Source organism: Ranitomeya imitator, chromosome 1 (assembly GCF_032444005.1).
Source record: "Ranitomeya imitator isolate aRanImi1 chromosome 1, aRanImi1.pri, whole genome shotgun sequence".
Taxonomy (NCBI): domain Eukaryota; kingdom Metazoa; phylum Chordata; class Amphibia; order Anura; family Dendrobatidae; genus Ranitomeya; species Ranitomeya imitator.
In genome coordinates this window covers 287,928,576-287,949,731 of record NC_091282.1, presented here as the reverse complement: position 1 = coordinate 287,949,731, position 21,156 = coordinate 287,928,576, and the positions used below count along the sequence as shown (strand labels likewise).

At 41.1% G+C, this 21,156-nt stretch overlaps 1 protein-coding gene and 1 non-coding gene across 2 annotated transcripts in view; both read left to right on the top strand.

The window, feature by feature from the left end:
• DGCR8 (DGCR8 microprocessor complex subunit) overlaps window positions 1-21,156 on the top strand; it is a 125,809-nt gene that overhangs the window by 17,126 nt on the left and 87,527 nt on the right. The window contains exons 2-6 of the mRNA XM_069756125.1: window positions 1,247-2,241; window positions 2,545-2,704; window positions 3,286-3,428; window positions 12,197-12,458; window positions 17,129-17,326. Of these exons, the coding sequence (XP_069612226.1) occupies window positions 1,510-2,241; window positions 2,545-2,704; window positions 3,286-3,428; window positions 12,197-12,458; window positions 17,129-17,326 (1,495 nt within the window). The 5' untranslated portion in view covers window positions 1,247-1,509. The remainder of the gene's footprint in view (window positions 1-1,246; window positions 2,242-2,544; window positions 2,705-3,285; window positions 3,429-12,196; window positions 12,459-17,128; window positions 17,327-21,156) is intronic.
• LOC138660510 (small Cajal body-specific RNA 16) lies at window positions 20,409-20,548 on the top strand. The gene has a single exon (XR_011317900.1). It is a non-coding gene; the product is annotated as a small Cajal body-specific RNA 16 (non-coding RNA).

Below are 21,156 nucleotides of genomic sequence, written 5' to 3'. Positions count from 1 at the left end.
ACTTGACCCAGGAGGCCGGGCACCCACCGGTGAGAATTGTGCTGTTCCATTTTTGTCTTTGTAACAAAAAAGTGTGAAACAACTGAAAATGTCTTATATTCTAGGTTCTTCAAAGTAGCCACCTTTTTGCTTTGACTGCTTTGCACACTCTTGGCATTCTCTTGAGAGAGATATATATATATATATATATATATATATATATATAAATTTTTGTTTTTTTTTTCTTAACATACAAATGAAATGTGTCATCTTTAACTTAAGGCCTTTTATACATCCATTGAATTGCTTAACTGTTCACAATAACAATAATTTTGACCAGAGGTGCCCAAACGTTTACATTCCACTGTATGGCAGAGGTCAGATTTGTATTGAGCTGGTGCCCAACTGGGTGCCCTAGTTTACAGACCAGCCAATTGCTGTAACTGTTGGTCTTCTTGGCAGGTTTAAGTGCCTTTTTTGCGTTTTTGGTGCTTTTTTTAGTGTGTTTTTTTTTTCTTTCTCCATGCTAATGTCCTTGAATTTTCAGCAGCAAATAATGATACCTGCGTTTTTGCTGTGTCTTTTCAACACCCATTCAAGTCAATGGGTGAAAAACGCTGAAAAAACGCAGCAAAAACGCTGAAAGACGTGACATGCTCTATGTCCAAAAAACGCAGCAAAGCACAAAATACTGATCACACAAAAAACCAATGTGTGTGCATGAGATTTCTGAAACGCCCTGTGTGAACTTACCCTAACTCCTTAGATGCTGTGTTGAATATCAGCTGTAGCCTCCAAGTAGTTAAAAAGGCGAGGGGACTCCATCTCTTTTGGGCATATGCAACAGGATCACAGAAAATCCATCTGTAGTTTTAATAACAGCATAGACAGAAGATGTATGGATGGTCTTTTTATGGGGTTTCTAGTTTTCAGTATTGGCCTCTGGTTCAAGCCTAGACAATATTTTCTTGCTACCAGTCAAGCAAAATTTTACTAGGCATTTAGTCAACAGAACTATAGCTGCAGTTTGTGCTAGTGGAGACATTTTTTGTTGGTTTGTCTTTTTTCTTTTGTTTGGTGTTTTATTGTGTTTATTTGTACCACATACATAGATCAGATATACTCTGTAACTGGAGCTATCATATTATCCCTAGTTACAGGAACAAAGCAGCCCCCTGTTTTTTTTTGTTTTTGTTTTTTTTTTAAATGCATTTGACGTTTCTGACAAATTTCTTTCTTTTTTTTTTTCCTCCGTCTTGTTTTACAGGTAAAACAAAGCTTCAAGTCCCACCATGTCTACTCAGTGATAACACTTCTTAAGCTGAATACATTGTGATTTCCAGTAATAGAGACAGTATTTCTGAAGGCTGTCTACATTAATGAAAAGAGCAATGTAGTCAGCTTAACTGAATCTTCTGTGTGGCCAATTGAGATATGCTAAATCCGCTGTTTTGGACATTCTCCTATAAGGACTAAGAATAGCAATTTACTGATTTGTGTAGTTTTTAGTTGTACTGATTAGTATTGAATATGAATCAGTGTGAATATGTAGCCCCTCTCCCTGATGAACCTGGAAGCAAAGAAATGGAATTCATACCTGCTTGTCCCCCACCACTGCCGCCAAATGAAGAGCCTCCACCACCTCCCCTGCAAACGTCCAGTGACGCAGAGGTAATGGACGTTGGCTCTGGTGGTGATGGACAGTCACAAACCCCAGCTGGGGACATGCAGCTAAACTCCGGAGCACAGCTACTCACAAAAGGGTCGTCTTCTTACAAGAGTCATCCGACAGTGATAGATCAGTTCCAAAGTGACCAAAGTCCCAGGACAGCTCGCCACGCACCAGCAGTTAGGAATTTTACTCCTGATCTTAAATTGCTTAAAGATGTTAAAATCAGTGTAAGTTTTACAGAGAGTTGTAAAAGCAAGGATAGAAAGGTTCTGTACACTGGAGCAGAGGCAGCCGATCAGACAGCTGTAGATAGCAATAACACTGTCAATGGAGAGTTGCATGTTTGTCCTTTTGCTGGTAGTAGCAATGATAAAATTGTCAATAATCATGAAATTGCAAATAAAAGAAATGAGGAGGCCGAACTTGATCAGGAAAAGAAAGTGGAATACGCCGTTCTCGATGACTTGGAGGATTTTTCTGAGAATGTGATGGATGTAGATGAGGACGGGGCAGAGTATGCAGAGTTTCTAACGGAGTCCATGCTTCAGAGAGATAAGATGGATGGCGAATCTCTGATATACAATTATGAGGTATGTGCAGGTGCTAACACTACACCCATAACCTACTAATTCTAAGCATTTCATTTTTTCTTTGTCTTTTATAATAAGCACTGCTTTGTCACACGCTTTCTAACCATGCCTTGGTCGGATCTGTTTACCACGTATCGCTGACTACATATGAGTGTTGTGTCGTCACAGTGTTTTGTAGACATTCTTTGCCATCCTCTCTAGCTGCAGATTGGAGGTACATGTCTGTGCTCGGTGTAAAAGGGGATATTTATTTGCCTCTCCCACCTTCGGAAGAGGGGACGTACCTGATAGTTTGTTTTGCAGGATGATTTTGATAACGATGTGGATGCACTGCTGGAGGAGGGCCTACATACCTCAAAGAAAAGAAGGCTAGATGAAAAGTATGAAGAAGAAAGTGACCACCATTCAGATGGCGAGACCAGTGTTCAGCCAATGATAACCAAAATAAAAACTGTTTTGAAAAGTAAGGAAAGCTTGTTCTTTGTGCACCAGTGCTACCCACTTGTAGGTTATTATATGCATTTATAAATCCGTTCCACCCTGGTGCCACAAAGGGTAGCGATCAGTTGATGCTTTGACTGAAGAATTCTTTGGGCTTGTTATTCAGTAAATGCTTTCTTGTGCATAGTAAGACCGATTACACAACCATAATGGGTCCGTCAGTCCGATAGTTTGAGTGCTTAGACCTACTAACAGTACAATATTGATCCATGATTTTAGTTTGGGCCTTTGGACTCAAGTCTGTCCTGTCCAATAATATATACATTTCTGTAAATAGAGCACTTTCTCGATGACATCCAAGCTTCTCTTTCTCTCTAGCACCGTGCGGAGAGGTAGAACGAGGACATGTGTATTTTGCAAAATGAAACTTCATCCTTATTGCTGCCTCTGTGGCACCAGTTTGTTGGCGGTCTGACTTCAAGAGTTAGATCGATGCAGATGATTTGTTTAGCTTTGAGAAATTAAATCTGTCTTGTATTACAGGAAATTGGTGCTACAAACAGTAAAACAGTAAAATGATTTCTTTTAATCTCCATTATAAAGGTCGTGGCCGCCCTCCTACTGAGCCTTTACCTGATGGATGGATCATGACATTCCATAACTCCGGCATTCCTGTCTATTTGCACAGAGAAACAAGAGTAGTCACGTGGTCCAGACCTTACTTTTTGGGAACTGGAAGCATAAGAGTATGTACATGAAAAAAATGGTTATCTGTGTTTCTTTGTTTATGTGGTATCATAATTTGTTCATTGTTCAATTTATTTATTTTTTTCTATCCACCGTTTTGTGATTGTTTAATTTGTTTGGGTGTTTTTTGGTTTTTCTTCCAAAATGTAGATTTTAATTTTGTAATTCTGTGTTACTTTCTAATAATATAGCAAAGTAATGAAGGAAGAGAGACGGGGAGAGGAGGGTTGTCAGACTCGGATTGGGGGAAATGAGGCAAATGATTTGGAAAATTAGACAATTGCATGCAAGCCTGTCAACATTAACCCCTTTACCCCCAAGGGTGGTTTGCACGTTAATGACCGGGCCAATTTTTACAATTCTGACCACTGTCCCTTTATGAGGTTATAACTCTGGAACCATTCAACGGATCCCAGTGATTCTGACATTGTTTTCTCGTGACATATTGTACTTCATGACAATGGTAAAAATTCTTTGATAGTACCTGCGTTTATTTGTGAAAAAAACGGAAATTTGGCGAAAATTATGAAAATTTCGCAATTTTCCAACTTTGAATTTTTATGCAATTAAATCACAGAGATATGTCACACAAAATACTTAATAAGTAACATTTCCCACATGTCTACTTTACATCAGCACAATTTTGGAACCAACATTTTTTTTTTGTTAGGGAGTTATAAGGGTTAAAAGTTGACCAGCAATTTCTCATTTCTACAACACCATTTTTTTTTTAGAGACCACATCTCATTTGAAGTCATTTTGAGGGGTCTATATGATAGAAAATACACAAGTGTGACACCATTCTAAAAACTACACCCCTCAAGGTGCTCAAAACCATATTCAAGAAGTTTATTAACCCTTCTAGTGCTTCACAGGAATTTTTTTGAATGTTTAAATAAAAATGAACATTTAACTTTTTTTCACAAAAAAATTAATTCAGCTCCAATTTGTTTTATTTTACCAAGGGTAACAGGAGAAAATGGACCCCAAACATTGTTGTACAATTTGTCCTGAGTACGCTGATACCCCACATGTGGGGGTAAACCACTGTTTGGGCGCATGGCAGAGTTCGGAAGCGAAGGAGCGCCATTTGACTTTTCAATCCAAAATTGACTGGAATTGAGATGGGACGCCATGTTGTGTTTGGAGAGCCCCTGATGTGCCTAAACATTGAAACCCCCCACAAGTGACACCATTTTGGAAAGTAGACCCCCTAAGGAACTTATCTAGAGGTGTGGTGAACACTTTGACCCACCAAGTGCTTCACAGAAGTTTATAATGCAGAGCCGTAAAAATAAAACTAAATTTTTTCCCCACAAAAATTATTTTTTTAGCCCCCAGTTTTGTATTTTCCTGAGGGTAACAGGAGAAATTGGACCCCAAAATTTGTTGCCCAATTTGTCCTGAGTGCGCTGATACCCCATATGTGGGGGGGGAACCACTGTTTGGGCGCATGGGAGGGCTCGGAAGAGAAGGAGCTCCATTTGGAATGAGGACTTAGATGGAATGGTCTGCAGGTGTCACATTGCATTTGCAAAGCCCCTAATGTACCTAAACAGTAGAAACCTCCCACAAGTGACACCATTTTGGAAACTAGACTCCCTAAGGAACTCATCTAGATGTGTTGTGATAGCTTTGAACCCCCAAGTGTTTCACTACAGTTTGTAACGCAGAGCCGTGAAAATTAAAAAAAAAAAACTTTCCCCCCAAAATTATATTTTAGCCCCCAGTTTTGTATTTTCCCGAGGGTAAGAGGAGAAATTCGACCCCAAAAGTTGTTGTCCAATTTGTCCTGAGTACGCTGATACCCCGTATGTTGGGGGGAACCACCGTTTGAGCGCATGGCAGAGCTCGGAAGGGAAGGAGCGCCATTTGGAATGCAGACTTAGATGGAATGGTCTGCAGGCGTCACATTGCGTTTGCAGAACCCCTAATGTACCTAAACAGTAGAAACCCCCCACAAGTGACCCCATATTGGAAACTAGACCCCCCAGGGAACTAATCTAGATGTGTTGTGAGAACTTTGAACCCCCAAGTGTTTCACTACAGTTTATAACGCAGAGCCGTGAAAATAAAAAAATCTTTTTTTTTTTTCCCACAAAAATTATTTTTTAGCCCCCAGTTTTGTATTTTCCCAAGGGTAACAGGAGAAATTGGACCCCAAAAGTTGTTGTCCTATTTGTCCTGAGTACGCTGATACCCCAAATGTTGGGGTAAACCCCTGTTTGGGCACACGGGAGAGCTCGGAAGGGAAGAAGCACTGTTTTACTTTTTCAACGCAGAATTGGCTAGAATTGAGATCGGACGCCATGTCGCGTTTGGAGAGCCCCTGATGTGCCTAAACAGTGGAAACCCCACAATTATAACTGAAACCCTAATCCAAACACACCCCTAACGCTAATCCCAACAGTAACCCTAACCACACCTCTAACCCTGACACACCCCTAACCCTAATCCCAACCCTATTCCCAACTGTAAATGTAATCTAAACCCTAACTGTAACTTTAGCCCCAACCCAAACTGTAGCCCTAGCCCTAACCCTAGCCCTAACCCTAGCCCTAACCCTAGCCCTAATGGGAAAATGGAAATAAATACATTTTTTTAATTTTTCCCTAACTAAGGGGGTGATGAAGGGGGGGTTTGATTTACTTTTAGAGCGGGTTTTTTTAGCGGATTTTTATGATTGGCTGCCGTCACACACTGAAAGACGCTTTTTATTGCAAAAAATATTTTTTGCGTTACCACACTTTGAGAGCTATAATTTTTCCATATTTTGGTCCACAGAGTCATGTGAGGTCTTGTTTTTTGCGGGACGAGTTGACGTTTTTATTGATAACATTTTCGGGCACGTGACATTTTTTGATCGCTTTTTATTCCGATTTTTTGAGGCAGAATGACCAAAAACCAGCTATTCGTGAATTTCTTTTGGGGGAGGCGTTTATACCGTTCCGCGTTTGGTAAAATTGATAAATCAGTTTTATTCTTCGGGTCAGTACGATTACAGCGACACCTCATTTATATCATTTTTTTATGTGTTGGCGCTTTTATACGATAAAAACTATTTTATAGAAAAAATTATTATTTTTGCATCGCTTTATTCTCAGGACTATAACTTTTTTTATATTTTTGCTGATGATGCTGAATGGCGGCTCGTTTTTTGCTGGACAAGATGACGCTTTCAGCGGTACCATGGTTATTTATATCTGTCTTTTTGATCGCGTGTTATTCCACTTTTTGTTCGGCGGTATGATATTAAAGCGTTGTTTTTTGCCTCGTTTTTTTTTTTTTTTCCTTACGGTGTTTACTGAAGGGGTTAACTAGTGGGCCAGTTTTATAGGTCGGGCCGTTATGGACGCGGCGATACTAAATATGTGTACTTTAATTGTATTTTTTTTTATTATTTAGATAAAGAAATGTATTTATGGGAATAATATTTTTTTTTTTTTTCATTATTTTGGAATATTTTTTTTAATTTTTTTTTTTTTACACATTTGAAAATTTTTTTTTATTTTTTTACTTTGTCCCGGGGGGGACATCACAGATCAGTGATCTGACAGTGTGCACAGCACTCTGTCAGATCACCGATCTGAGAGCAGTGCAGGCTGCTTCACAGTGCCTGCTCTGAGCAGGCTCTGTGAAGCCACCTCCCTCCCTGCAGGACCCGGATCCGCGGCCATCTTGGATCCGGGGCTCGAGCAGGGAGGGAGGTGAGGAGACCCTCGCAGCAACGCGATCACATCGCGTTGCTGCGGGGGGCTCAGGGAAGCCCGCAGGGAGACCCCTCCCTGCGCGATGCTTCCCTGCACCGCCGGCACATCGCGATCATCTTTGATCACGGTGTGCCAGGGGTTAATGTGCCGGGGGCGGTCCGTGACCGCTCCTGGCACATAGTGCTGGATGTCAGCTGCGATAGGCAGCTGACACCCGGCCGCGATCGGCGGCGCTCCCCCCGTGAGTGCCGCCGATCGCGCTGGACGTACTATCCCGTCCATGGTCATAGGGGCCCACCCCACCTCGACGGGATAGTACGTCCCATGTCAGAAAGGGGTTAATAATCAACACTGTAATATTAAATGTAGACAAAAAAGAGACAGAGAAGGGGAAAAACATTAACAGAAGGTAAGAAAATAATTGCCTCCCACCCTGGCAGATCACCGAAGTTCTCAGCAGACCAAAAGTGCCTTATATTCATCTTGGTATGTAAACTAGTAGTGCGATGGTTGCAGATATCGATCATGTTGGTGACTTCGGATGTCAGGTCTCTGACAATTTCACAACCTTTTGAAATCAAACCAGTGATTTTCAAAGGAATCTGTCATGATGAACATCTGTAGTTTATAGAGGAGGAGCTGAGCAGATTTGATAGTTTTGTGGGTAAAGATTTAGTAAAACTCCTTTCTTATTCACTTAAATCAGTGCTCATGTAGGTGTTCATAGGCCAAAAAGCAGTATTTGTATGTGACTAACAACATTGCGGGAAATAGTTGTCAAATCATTGAGATCGGATTTATTCATTACGAAATTGAATATATCCTAAAATACGGCCGAGTTGCTAATTGTTGAGCATGGCTCTACCCTAACTACCAGCAATTCCTATACAATATGAACAAATGAAATCCTATGTTATAAAAATAAGTTTTGATTCATCTTTATTATTGTCAGTACAATATTTTAATGGAATAGACATATACACAGCTAAAATTGAATTATTGCTAGTCTGTTTCATGTGTGATAGGCTTTTTAGACCTCTATACACTACATTGGTCCACATTAAAGGCATTGTCCGGTCCAAATCGATAAGTCTGCAGTCACTCTTTGATTGCAGACTTATGAATCCCCCAGTGCATGCATTGTGCGTTGGAGGATTCGCCGGCTTCTGAGCTGGGATCCTAGGGTGTGTACAAGTTATTCATGCACAGTGCCATAACCCGTCCAGTGAGCGCAGTCTGTCTCCATATTCTTGTATGGAGCAAAGCCTCGCCCACTGGACAAGCTTTTGCCGAGTGTATGTATAACCTGTACATACCCTCTGGTCCCGACTCAAAAACTGGCAAATCCCCACAATGTGTGCGCTGTGGGGATTCATAAGTTACCTGGTTGGACAGGACAACCCCTTTTAACGTGGACCAGGTATAATGTGCAACCACAGACTTGTAATAAAGCTTCATATGTAAAAAAACAAAACAAACATATTAGTTGTCTTATAAAATACAAGAGAGACCTCGACAGAGGTATAAAAATGGAAATGAGGAAACCTGAAGATAATTCCACCAGTGAGATAGCATAACAATAGATACCTGAACAAAAAGTGTTTTCACACCTCAACATGTGTTTCACTGTTGCTCCCTCAGGGTGGTCAAAAAATGTAGCTAAAAATTTTGATATTAGTATGCTTCACTGCTCCAGCTCTGTGTCATGCTGCCTACTTAAAGGATTTGTTTGAAGCCGAAAATAAAGACTAGGAAGACACTGCTCTATACCAGTGATAGCTGACACATCCTTGTGATATCTCATTACTTTGAGAGGAGAAAACGTTAAATACAATTGCTAGAGTAACACAAGACCATCATAGTAAAGAATAAGTAGAATTTTGGTACTCACAGTAAAATGTGTTTCTCATAATCTTCATTGGGGGACACTGAACCATGGTATAGTCTGCTACCTCATGGAGGCTGATACTATTATTGCATTTAAATAAAATAGGCTCGTCCCCAGCATACAATACCTTGCCTGCTGGAGTCAGGCTTCTTCAGTGTTGTTAGAAAGTAGGAGCAGAAAATTGAGACAAGAAAAAACATAACTGTATCACCAACCGGGAAGGAGCTATGTCCACCCAATGAAGACTACGAGAAACTAATTTTACGGTTAGTAGTAAAAGTCTACTTTTCTCATTCATCTCAACTCAAGCGGAAGTCTGGGCTACTGCTGTCTGCAGTATCTTCCATTCCCAAAAACCTTAGTCACTGTCGCAACCAAATTTGCCTTTGTCCTGTTGACAATCCAACTGAATTGCTCCAGAGTCTGTAAAACGAACTGCAGGCTCTTCAGATTTTGAGCCAACGATGGCGCTTTGACATATCATCCAGATAGGGGGAAACTATTATCCCAATGATCCTTAGCATTGCCATAACCGTGGCCAGGATCTTTGTGAATACCCTGGGCGCTGTGGACAGTCTGTATGAGAGATCCCTGAACTGATAGTGATCTTGATTGACCGTAAAGTGAAGAAATCGCTGAAGGGCTAGAAAAATTGGAACATGCAGATAAACATTCCCAATATCTACCGAAGAAAAAAATTTCCCAGCTTCAATGGGTATGATCACTGACAAGAGCAACTCCATCTTGAAGCGACGATGGAGAACCCATTTGTTCCCGCGCCTTAAATCTAAAATTGGCCTCACTGAACCGTCTTTTTTGGCAATGATGAATAAGTTTGAATTACCCCCCCCCCCCAATCTAATTCTATGTGTTTCCATCTGAAATGGGAACACCTAAAATAATTCCTGCCAGAAGCAGAGAATATATAGCCTGATCAAAACCTGATTCTGGGGGAACGAGAGCAAAATAAATATCCTGAGGTAGAGTGGTGAACTCTGTTCTGTAACTCGAAGAAATTGCCTCCCTGACCCAAAGATCGCTGATTGCCCCAAGCCACACCTCCTGAAAAAGTAGGAGGTCGCAATCTATTTGGGAAGAATCCCTGAGTGGGGGGCTACCTGTCAAACATTGGTCTTTCTGTTGCCTCTGTACCTGGGGTGCCTAGCACATGATCCAGAAGGGTTACCGGCGAGTGTCTGTCTATAGGCAGCTCTCATAGGCTCTTGGGAGACCTTGGATCTAACCTGCCAACCTGATTAGTCCGGTCCTGGAAACTGACGAAAGGGACAGACCCGCAAGGCCCCAAGACTCTGAAAAGGACGGATAGCCCTGTTCTGAGGGAAACTGGTTGCTTCTGCCACTTGTAGCTTCAGAAATAATCTCATCTAGCCTGCTTCCAAATAAGCGAGACCCCTGAAATGGAAGTCCTGTCAGTGAGCTCTTTGAAGCCAGGTCAGCCATTCATACCTTGACCCACAGCATGCAACAAATACCACCCAATTACCGTTTTTTTTTGTTTTTGTTTTTTTTTCTTTTTAGCGACACACCAAGGTTTAGAGGAGGAAAATGCTAAAAATGTAGTCATGATGCATTGTTATGGGGGTGGGGGGTCAGCTGCTGACACTGCTACAGGGATAATGTTATGTCCCCCAGTTCTGTAATAATATCCTCCATCCTGGTATATATGTCCCCAATCCAAGTATGTGTGGCCCCCACATCCCCATCCTGGTATGCATGGCCTCATGAGAAAAACAAAAAAAACACCCCAAAAACAATTCTACGTACCTTCCCTGCACTCCCTCACAGCGTCCTGTTCTGATGCCTGTAGCTGATTTATGCATGTAAGTAGTGCATGCAAGTAGTGCATGGCAGTGACATCATGCGCTGCTTTCAAGCCGAGGACAGCTGCCCATAGTCCTGGGCATGGAGAGTAGTGAATATTCATTCTTTTTAATAGCGGGCACACGTCATTGCCCAGCAGCTGCAGGAGCTGGTGTCTGCAGCTAACAGTGTGCTTGCTATTAAAGAGAAATATTCACTGCTCCACACGCCTATACTCCCTCCCAACTGTCCGCACTGGTTTAAGTGCATAGAGGTGGGAGGGATTATGGGCGTGGGGAGCAGTAACAGCGAGCACAGGGGTTAGCTGCAGCAGCCGGCTCTTGCCTTCTGTGACCTGCTCCTCCACTGCTGTCGCATCCCACTCACCTATCCACAGCAGATACTTCTGTACTATAAGACGCACCCCCCATTTTCCTCCAAATTTTTGGAGAAAAAAGTGTGTCTTATGGTGCAGCGGCAACCATATTTTTTGGACTATATCTAAGGATGCTGAACAGAGTTATTTCCCTGCCTGCACAACCAATGTTGGCTAATTCCAAATCCCAAGTATCAAAGTTAACTATAAAGATAATAAAAGTGAAGTCGCTGGGAAAAATATACCAATACGTCATGCTTATATAGATCCATGTGCAGTGGTGTAACTTGAGTCTGATAAGCCCCGGTGGGTCGAGTTCTCCTCCTCCCAAACCATCCTAAATAAATTAATACATATGCGATGTGTGTCCGAAATCCCCGGTCAATAAGCTACTATCTGTGTAGATAAGAGATCCTGTGCTTTAGCCATTTTCCTCTGTGCTATTATGTTCACTTTCAGTAGCCAACTGTAAATCCATCAATGTCGCTTAGGCTATGTGCACATGTTCAGGTTTTTTCACGTTTTTTTGCGCTAAAAACGCTATAAAAACTCATTAAAAACGCATACATTATGCATTCTATCATTTAGATTGCATTCTGCATGTTTTGTGCACATGGATGCATTTTTTTCCGCGAAAACGCATCGCGGTAAAAAAAAAATGAGCATGTTCATTATTTTTGCGGATTTTCTGCGTTTTCCCTGCAATTCTATGCATTTGGGAAAAAACGCCCCAAAAATGTGTGAAAACCACGGTAAAATTGCGGTAAAAACGCATGCGGATTTCTGGCAGAAATGTCCGGTATTTGTCAGGAAAATTTCTGCAAGAAATCCTGACGTGCACATACCCAAACTGTTTCACTGGTTAGATGATGTTTGGTAGGATGACCATCTTGTGAAACATTTGTCAAATAATATCAGCATTGTTTTACTAATACAGTGTTTCAACTATCTGAAATGTATTTGATATTTTAGAAACATGATCCTCCTATCAGTAGTATTCCTTGCTTGCATTACAAGAAAATGAAGGATAATGAAGAGAAGGAACACAACAATGACGCTTCTGGTCTTCCGTCAGAATCTCCAAGTGAGAAAATCTTGGATAACAATGCAGATGAGCCAGACTCCACTGCTGGTAACTTGACATCAGATGAGAAAGAAGTACCAGTGGAAGTGACACAGGGAGCTTTGGGTCAAGTTAAGGCTAAAGTGGAAGTTTGCAAAGATGAATCCATTGGTAAGTAAAGCTAGTTATCTGCATCCAATAAACTTAATTGTGGCATTGCTTTCTACTCTGAGTAAACAGTAGCCTTTTACTGGTATTATGGTATTTCGAGCAGTGTTTACTTGATACCACCATTGTGTATCACAAAGCGATAAATAATGATACTGGCTCAGAAAAGTTAGGATGCCCTGAATGTGTACACAAACAGTCAAATCTTTCTGTGCGAAAGTACGGAAACCAAAAGCTACTTAGTGAAATAATCCTTGTGTGTTTCATTTGAGTCATCAGGGGCATGTAAGGATTAGAAAAGGCCTCAAATTTACACCAATCAGGCACTGTTCACATACAGACCTGAACCACGGCACCCAGTTTACGATTGAGGAGAAATTCTTATTCGGAGATCACTGTTAGTATCCATGTCGGTAGTGAATTTCAACTTTTCAGTCCATCCTGGACCTTGGTCACAACATTACTCAAGTGTCCTCCCCGACATCTAACTGAGCGCAGTCAAAGATGGCATGCAAATGTTGAGGAGGAGGACTCAGGAGAAATGACTTGTCCAGGTTCCTGGATAGACCCAATAGTTGACCTCTGCTGATGACATGGATACTAATGCTGATATCACAATCGGATTTTTTTTTCTAAAGGTACCTTCACACTGAGCAACTTTCCAACGAGAACGACAATGATCCGTGACGTTGCAGCGTCCTGGATAGCGATCTCGTTGTGTTTGACACGCAGCAGCGATCAGGATCCTGCTGTGACATCGCTGGTCGTAGCTAGAAGGCCAGAACTTTATTTGGTCGTCAGGTCGGTGTGATTCGTCATGTTTGACAGCAAAAGCAACGATGCCTGCAATGGTTTTTCATGGAGCGAACAACCAGCGAGAACGATAAGTACGTCACTGGATCGCTCCTGCATCGTTCGGCTGTTGCTGGTGTTTGACGTCTCCTAGCGACCTAAACAGCGACGCTGCAGCGATCGGCTCGTTGTCTATGTCGCTGCAGTGTCGCTTAATGTGACCGTACCTTTAGTCGCAAACTAGATGCCTTGGTTGATTACTTTATGTGCATTGGATTCATATCCTACCACAGAGCACCATAAAATGACCTTGAGCGATGACCATATATTTATCTAGGGCTTTGTTCATATGTGATTTTATGCATTTATGGGGTATATTTTAGGAACATTTCCCCGACGCATAACTGATATATACAACTCAAGAGTGACATTGCATACTGCAGAATCTGATGAAGCACGGTTGAAAGAGATGTGCTGCTGAGAATGCAGATTCTTCAGATGGAAAAACAAGAAGGTTGTTGTTGTTACCTACCCATTTCAGGACCGAGACGGTCCCTTTTCAAGTAAAAAATTGGACTGAAAGATCTTCTAAGTGTCTCTTTTTTTTTTTTTGTCTTGAAAGGGAACCTGTCCCCAGGTTTGACCGATATGCGTTATGGCCACTGCCTTTCATGGCTTATATACAGCATTCTGTAATGCTGTAGTTAAGTCCCCAATCCGACCTGTAAGAGAAGAAAAATGGCTTTTATTATACTCACCTGGGGGTGGTCCGGTCTGATGGGTGTCGCTGGTTTTGGTCCATACATACATAGTAACATAGTTAGTAAGGCCGAAAAAAGACATTTGTCCATCCAGTTCAGCCTATATTCCATCATAATAAATCCCCAGATCGACGTCCTTCTACAGAACCTAATAATTGTATGATACAATATTGTTCTGCTCCAGGAAGACATCCAGGCCTCTCTTGAACCCCTCGACTGAGTTCGCCATCACCACCTCCTCAGGCAAGCAATTCCAGATTCTCACTGCCCTAACAGTAAAGAATCCTCTTCTATGTTGGTGGAAAAACCTTCTCTCCTCCAGACGCAAAGAATGCCCCCTTGTGCCCGTCACCTTCCTTGCTATAAACAGATCCTCAGCGAGATATTTGTATTGTCCCCTTATATACTTATACATGGTTATTAGATCGCCCCTCAGTCGTCTTTTTTCTAGACTAAATAATCCTAATTTCGCTAATCTATCTGGGTATTGTAGTTCTCCCATCCCCTTTATTAATTTTGTTGCCCTCCTTTGTACTCTCTCTAGTTCCATTATATCCTTCCTGAGCACCGGTGCCCAAAACTGGACACAGTACTCCATGTGCGGTCTAACTAGGGATTTGTACAGAGGCAGTATAATGCTCTCATCATGTGTATCCAGACCTCTTTTAATGCACCCCATGATCCTGTCCTGTCCGGTGCCTCCCATCTTGCTATACTGCCCTTCTGCTTGCTTCATGCGGATGACGTGTCCCTGCGTCATCCACACAGGCTCCCCGGCATTGCGCTCCTGTGCAGGTGTACTTATCTGCCCTGTTTAGGGCAAAGCAAATTCCTGCAGTGCGCAGGCTCTGGACCTTTCTGACCTTTCCCGGCTCCTGCACACTACAGTACTTTGCTCTGCCCTCAACAGGGCAAATAAGTACACCTGTGCAGGAGAGCGATGCCAGGGAGCCTGTGTGGATGACGCAGAGACACTTCATCCACAAAAAGCAAGCAGGGGGAAGGGGATCGTAAGAAGATGGGAGGTTCCTGACCAGGACCTGCGACACCCATCGGACCGGACCGCCACGCAGGTAAGTATAATAAAAGTTATTTTTCTTTTCTTGCAGGCCAGATCGGGGGCTTATATACAGCATTATAGAATGCTGTAGAGGAGTCCTGAAAGGGAGTGGCCGTAACTCCATCAGCCAAACCTGGTGACAGGTTCCATTTAATCTTGTTTTTGTCCTGGAAAATGGGACAGGTCAGGTCCTGAAATGCATAGAAAACAAAAACTTTATTCCTTTCAGAGAATCCTCTTTCCCAGCAGCGTAGTGTGTTCAACTGTGCTCCATCTGTTTCTGTACTATACCCAGGAGCATCCCCATGCCACAGAGCAGCAGCAGCTTTTGATATCTTCACATGAGTTGTGCCTTATCACAACATTTCTAGGTAGTACAACCAGACTTCTCTGTTGTGTCCCTTTGTGGGATTACCCCACCTGTGCACTCTTTAATCTACTCCAGCACCCCCCAAACTTTAGATACTGACATCTACTATAATAAAAAAGGATAAAAATGTATGTTTACTGTATTCCTCTTTACTAGAAAGCACAGTGGACAGTTTGCACATCAGGGCCACATGCCTAAAGGACACTCTTCTGGCTTTTGCTCTGTGTGTGGTGCTTATGGATATATTCCGTGTATGCACAGGGAATTGAAATTGTAGTCCTACCACGCAAAAAAAAAAGAAGTATCATTTACCTGAAATCTGGATAGTCACGCGATACAAAATAATTAACATTTCCCATATGTCGACACCATTTCTAAAATGTCCTTATATTTTGTTAGGATGTCTTTAAATGTAGCCATAATTTTTCATCATGTATATGAAAACCCCCAAAAGTGATGCCAGTTTTAAAAGAGATACCCCTCAACATATTCAAAACTGCTTTCAGGTAGTTTATTAACCCATCAGGGACTTTCAGGAATTAACACATAGTGGAATGACACGAATGAAAATTATTTTTTTTTTATCACTAAACTGTTGCTGACATCTGAACAGGCAATTATGGCCGGCAGACCCTAAGGCCATTATTTAGCCTTGGATCAAGATGGAAACCATCAGGACCATGCAATCAATATATCAGGGTGCCAGTGGGGTAAAAGAGGGCGCTTCCATGATCTGTTAACCATCTAGATGCTTTTGTCACGATTGACATAATCATCTAAGGGGTTAAATGGCCATGGTTGATGTCAACAGCTATTGGGGCTGATGCAGCAGGGTGTCCGCTATAATGAACAGCTGACAGTTGCTGCATTTTTACTAAGTGGGGGATTCTATACTCTTATATCTAAAGTCCATAAAAAACATACTGATTTTCACTAAGGGGTTACCTGATGTTTTGTAATAGAATATTTTAAGAGTTATGTTTCCATGGGCAGAAACCAGCAGCGCTTTGAATGCAGCGCTCCGTCCAAAGCGTTGCCGGCTTTTGAACGCTGGTGATTCCGCATGTGTTCATTGAACCGTGCAGAATCATTGCGCCCAATACATTATAGTGGTGATATTTATCTTGCGGAGACGGAGTGTCTCCGCAAGATAAATGGACATGCTGTCTAGAAAGACGTGTCGCATGTGCGTATACGCTGGGAAACCGCCGGTGTCCCTGCACGCATAGTGGATATGAGATTTCATGAAATCCCCTCCACTATGCTGTAACATCTGGCCGCTACGGGTTGGACTATGCGGATGTACGCAGTGTCCAACCCACAGTGTTTACTGACCGTGGAAACATACCCTAAGAGTAATATCTGACATATTTGACTATGTATATGCAATGGGAAAGAGGGTGTGACTTTTTTTTTCTTTTTGGGAACTGCTATTGCATATTAATGCACATTATTGTAAATTTTATGTCATCTGTTATATCAATGGAGGTTTTGTCAGCCTCAAAAATAAAGCCATGTGTAAGAGCTTACATGAAAGATTAAAGTGGATTCATTGTGAGCCTCCTTGTCTCCAATAAATGTTGGCTTCTGTGTGGGCAAATATAGTAGCACACTGATGTCTAATGTGCTTTAAGGCTGTGCTATAAATATTTAAATATTTTTTGAGGGGTCATTTTCATTTATTTTATAGATCTTGAGGATTTCAGAAGCTATTTGGAAAAAAGATTTGATTTTGAACAGGTTACAGTCAAAAAGTTCAGGACGTGGGCAGAAAGAAGACAGTTCAATCGTGAAGTGAAACGGAAGCAAGCGGGATCAGAAAGACCCATTTTGCCTGCCAACCAGAAACTTATAACCTTGTCTGTTCAGGATGCACCAACAAAAAAAGGTTCGTTGCTGCAAATCCATTTAATCATACTTGTAAAGAAGTCAGCTGTATTCCGCTGCTTACTTTTTACTCTGACTCTCACTGTGTTGTGGAATTCTTACTTACTTAGAGCTAGATCCATTTGTAAGAATGTAGAGGGAGATTACTTCACCTCCTAATGACCTATGATATTTTCATCACAGGTCGTTGAAGGGTGTGTAGAGCAGGTTCACTTGTTCAGCCTGGTTCTTGCGTGGCAGATGCTTGCTGTAGTACATAACTCTGATCATTCCTATTAACAATTTAGATGCTGCTGTCAATCACTGACGGCAGCATTTAAATTGCCTGTTTGTCCAGGTACTCAAGCATCGGCTCCCATTGATTATTTGTGACACAATCACAGGGAGCTGATCAGTTAGCAAAGCAGTGGAGACTGTCATCATAGTCCTCCTGAGAAGCTCAGCCAGAGGCTGGACGTCATAGGAGGACTGCAATTACTCTATATACTGCAATAATGCATTAAGCTAGGTTCACATTACCTAGATGGACTGAATAATAATAAAACATTACTTTGTTAGTAAGTTTAAATAGTGTCCTTTTCCCACATAAAAAGGAACAGATTTTTTTTGTTTGGAACAGTCCAATCTAGCATAATCTAAAATTATTTAAATATATATATATATACTTACTCAAAAAAAAAAAAAGAAAAGCAGCACAAAATAATTGAAAAAAAGTGGACTTTAATGCCTAAACGGCGTGTCAAAGGATAGCACATCCGAAACGTTGCCACGCCGCTTAGGCATTAAAGTCCACTTTTTTTCAATTATTTTGTGCTGCTCTTCCTTTTTTTTTGAGTTTGTTACTTTTTGACCATTGGATTGCTGGTCGGAAGAGCTCTGCATGCCTTGTAAGGTAGTAATTTGATGCTGTTCCAATTTTTTCACATATATATATATATATATATATATATATATATATATATATATATATATATATATATATATATATATATATATATATATATATATATATATATATATATATATTTATTTAGTATTGAACTGTAGAATTATGATGCCAGGTCACTTTAACTGCACATTGAACGCCGTAAAAATGAAGCCCCAAAAATCAATGGCGGAATTGTTTTTCAGTACATTGTGTTAAAATGAATGGTGTCATTTGAATACTACAACTTGTTCCACAAGAGAACATGCCCTAATACAGCTATGCCAGTGTACAAGTAAAAATACAGATTAATGGTTGGTCCCATCTTATCGATTTTTTTTTTTTTTTTTTTTTTCTTTTTTTCTTTTTTTTTTTTGCTGTACCCATTAAAAAAACAATTTTCTGTTGGGATCATTGAAAATGAATTATGTGCATGGCAATAGTATGGCAGTAGTCATATTTAGAATACTGAGAAGGCATTAAATGGCATAAATTGAGCCAGTGGTTGATAGTAATGAGCGAGTGTACTCGTTGCTCGGGTGTCTTCCGAGCAGTTATGACTGCTCTGAGATTTAGTTTTCATTGCGGCAGCTGAATGATTTACAGCTACTAGCCTGCTTTATTACGTGTACTCAGCCTGGCTAATAGCTGTAAATCATGCTGCTGAGGCGATGAAAACTAAATCTCCGATCAGTCATAAATACTCAGAGGTCACCCGAGCAACGAGTAGACTCGCTCATCACTAGTGGTTGACCTTTGAAGTAGATGGTGAAATGGAGACTGATGCTCAGTTCCAGCCACCTGACCGCTGCAGCCAATCACCGGTGCAGGAGTTGGGTGGCTGAAGAATGGAATGTCATTGCTTCTTCTCCCTGCGAGGACCACTGAAGTGACTTACACTAGATTCACAGGGGTAACTGCAGGTGAGCATTCCTGAATGTCTTTTTTTTTTTTTTCTTTTCAGGATTAGCATTACATACAATAACAGGATATGCATCCGAATTTGTTACAAACATTTACAAAAGTCCATTCAAAATACTATTGCAAATGTTATATCGTATCCTTAATAACCTCTTTATCTGTAATACAATAGGGTATATTGATATATAGATTTTATGTTGAAAACACTGCACTCGTCTGAAATCAGGACCATATAGAGACATATAAAATATTAAGGTTTTATATTGTTTAAAAGTATAAACAAGAATACACTCTTTGGTCCAATTATCAGGAATCTGAACTGGTGCATCTGAAAACCTGGAACACCTCAGGGTACATAACGCAAAATTGAGGAAGTTAAAATACTGGGGGATGTGATTGTGGCATATTTAACACTAGTGCAACATTTAGGCTATGTGCACACGTTGCAGATTATTTGCGTTTTTTAGCGTTTTTGCGCTATAAAAACGATATAAAACCGCAAATAATCTGCATACATTAAGCATCCTATCATTTTTAATGAAATCCGCAATTTCTGTGCACATGATGTGCGTTTTTCCGCATGAAAAACGCATTGTGGAAAAATAATGAACCTGCTCATTAATTTTGCGTTTTTTTTCGCGGTTTTCCCACTGTCTAATGCATTGGAAAATGTCTGGGAAAAAACGCATGCGGATTTCATGCAGAAATCTGGCAGAAATGTCCGGATTTCCCCAGGAATTTTCTGCATGAATTCCTGAACGTGTGCACATAGCCTTAATGTATGTTCTGTTCCAAAATCCATATGAAATGCCTCTTTGAGTAGGCTTCCTGTCCATTTCAGTGGTATATCATGCCTATAGTGCACATGGTCCTGTTTCTTCCATATTTATTTTTCACAGCATGTCAAATTCATGAGGTATTTGCTTGAAAACAAAGTTCCTATTTTGAATGCTGAATCAATTGAATCGGCCCCATTGGCTTTGTGTATGAGGCATTTCCTTCTTCAAAGTGTTTTGCCAGAAAACTGGTGTACAACACTTCGAAAAGACTCCAAATCTTGGCATATGGCGGAGTTGTGCAAGCATTTTGCGGCGTTTTTACACCAGTTTGAAATGGCTCCACGGCGTGGCTAAGTGCTGACCTTTTTTTTTTTTTTTTTTTTTTTTAAATCGCCGGGTATGCTATTCCAGTCCCTGATGCATGCCACCACGAAGATACACTAAATTCATTAAGTGGTATGGTCTGGGCTTCGGCTTCTGGTTGATGTACCTGACGGCCTCGCTCTGACCTAGAGAAATCCCCCAGGTGAGTCCTGTGCAGTAACAGGTGTGGGCATCTCCTAGTGTCTCATGCCCATGTATGATACTGCAGACAGTTATGGGTGGGGAATTTATTTATTTTTTTAAATCATTAAGTGGCATGCGCATCTTGCCTGGCACCAATAAGGCTTTCGTCAAGACTTGTGTAAGAAACACCAGTCTTAATCGGGCCCTAAATCCAAAAAAGTGGCAAGAAAATATTTTAAAAAATAAAATTTGTTTCTGTGTGTGTTTTTTTTTTTTTTTTTTTCCTCAGTAACACAACATCCACTTTAAAATAACTCCCATGTGGGTATATCCTTAAAGTTTTGTTGTGGTCAGGCATCTCCTTTAATTTTGTGCGGTTTGTGTTCTACTGCCAGTGTCACCAATTTTGAAAGCCGTAAAGTTTCATTTATACACAGGCCACGATTCACCAAAGCTTTTAGACTAGAAAAGCTTTGAAAAATGGCAAAAAAATTGCATAATGTAAGGCTGCGCAAAACTGTAACTCTTGGCGTTTTTTACACCAGTTTTGCCCAGCTCCAAAGCAAAAATTCATGACGAGCGGGGGCATTCCTTATGTCACAAATCTTACTCCAGTCCCTGACTTTGAGTAAAATTTGTAGCGAGGTGTACGCCATTTCACTTCTCGCCTTATTCAGACGCCTCACACTTCACCCCACC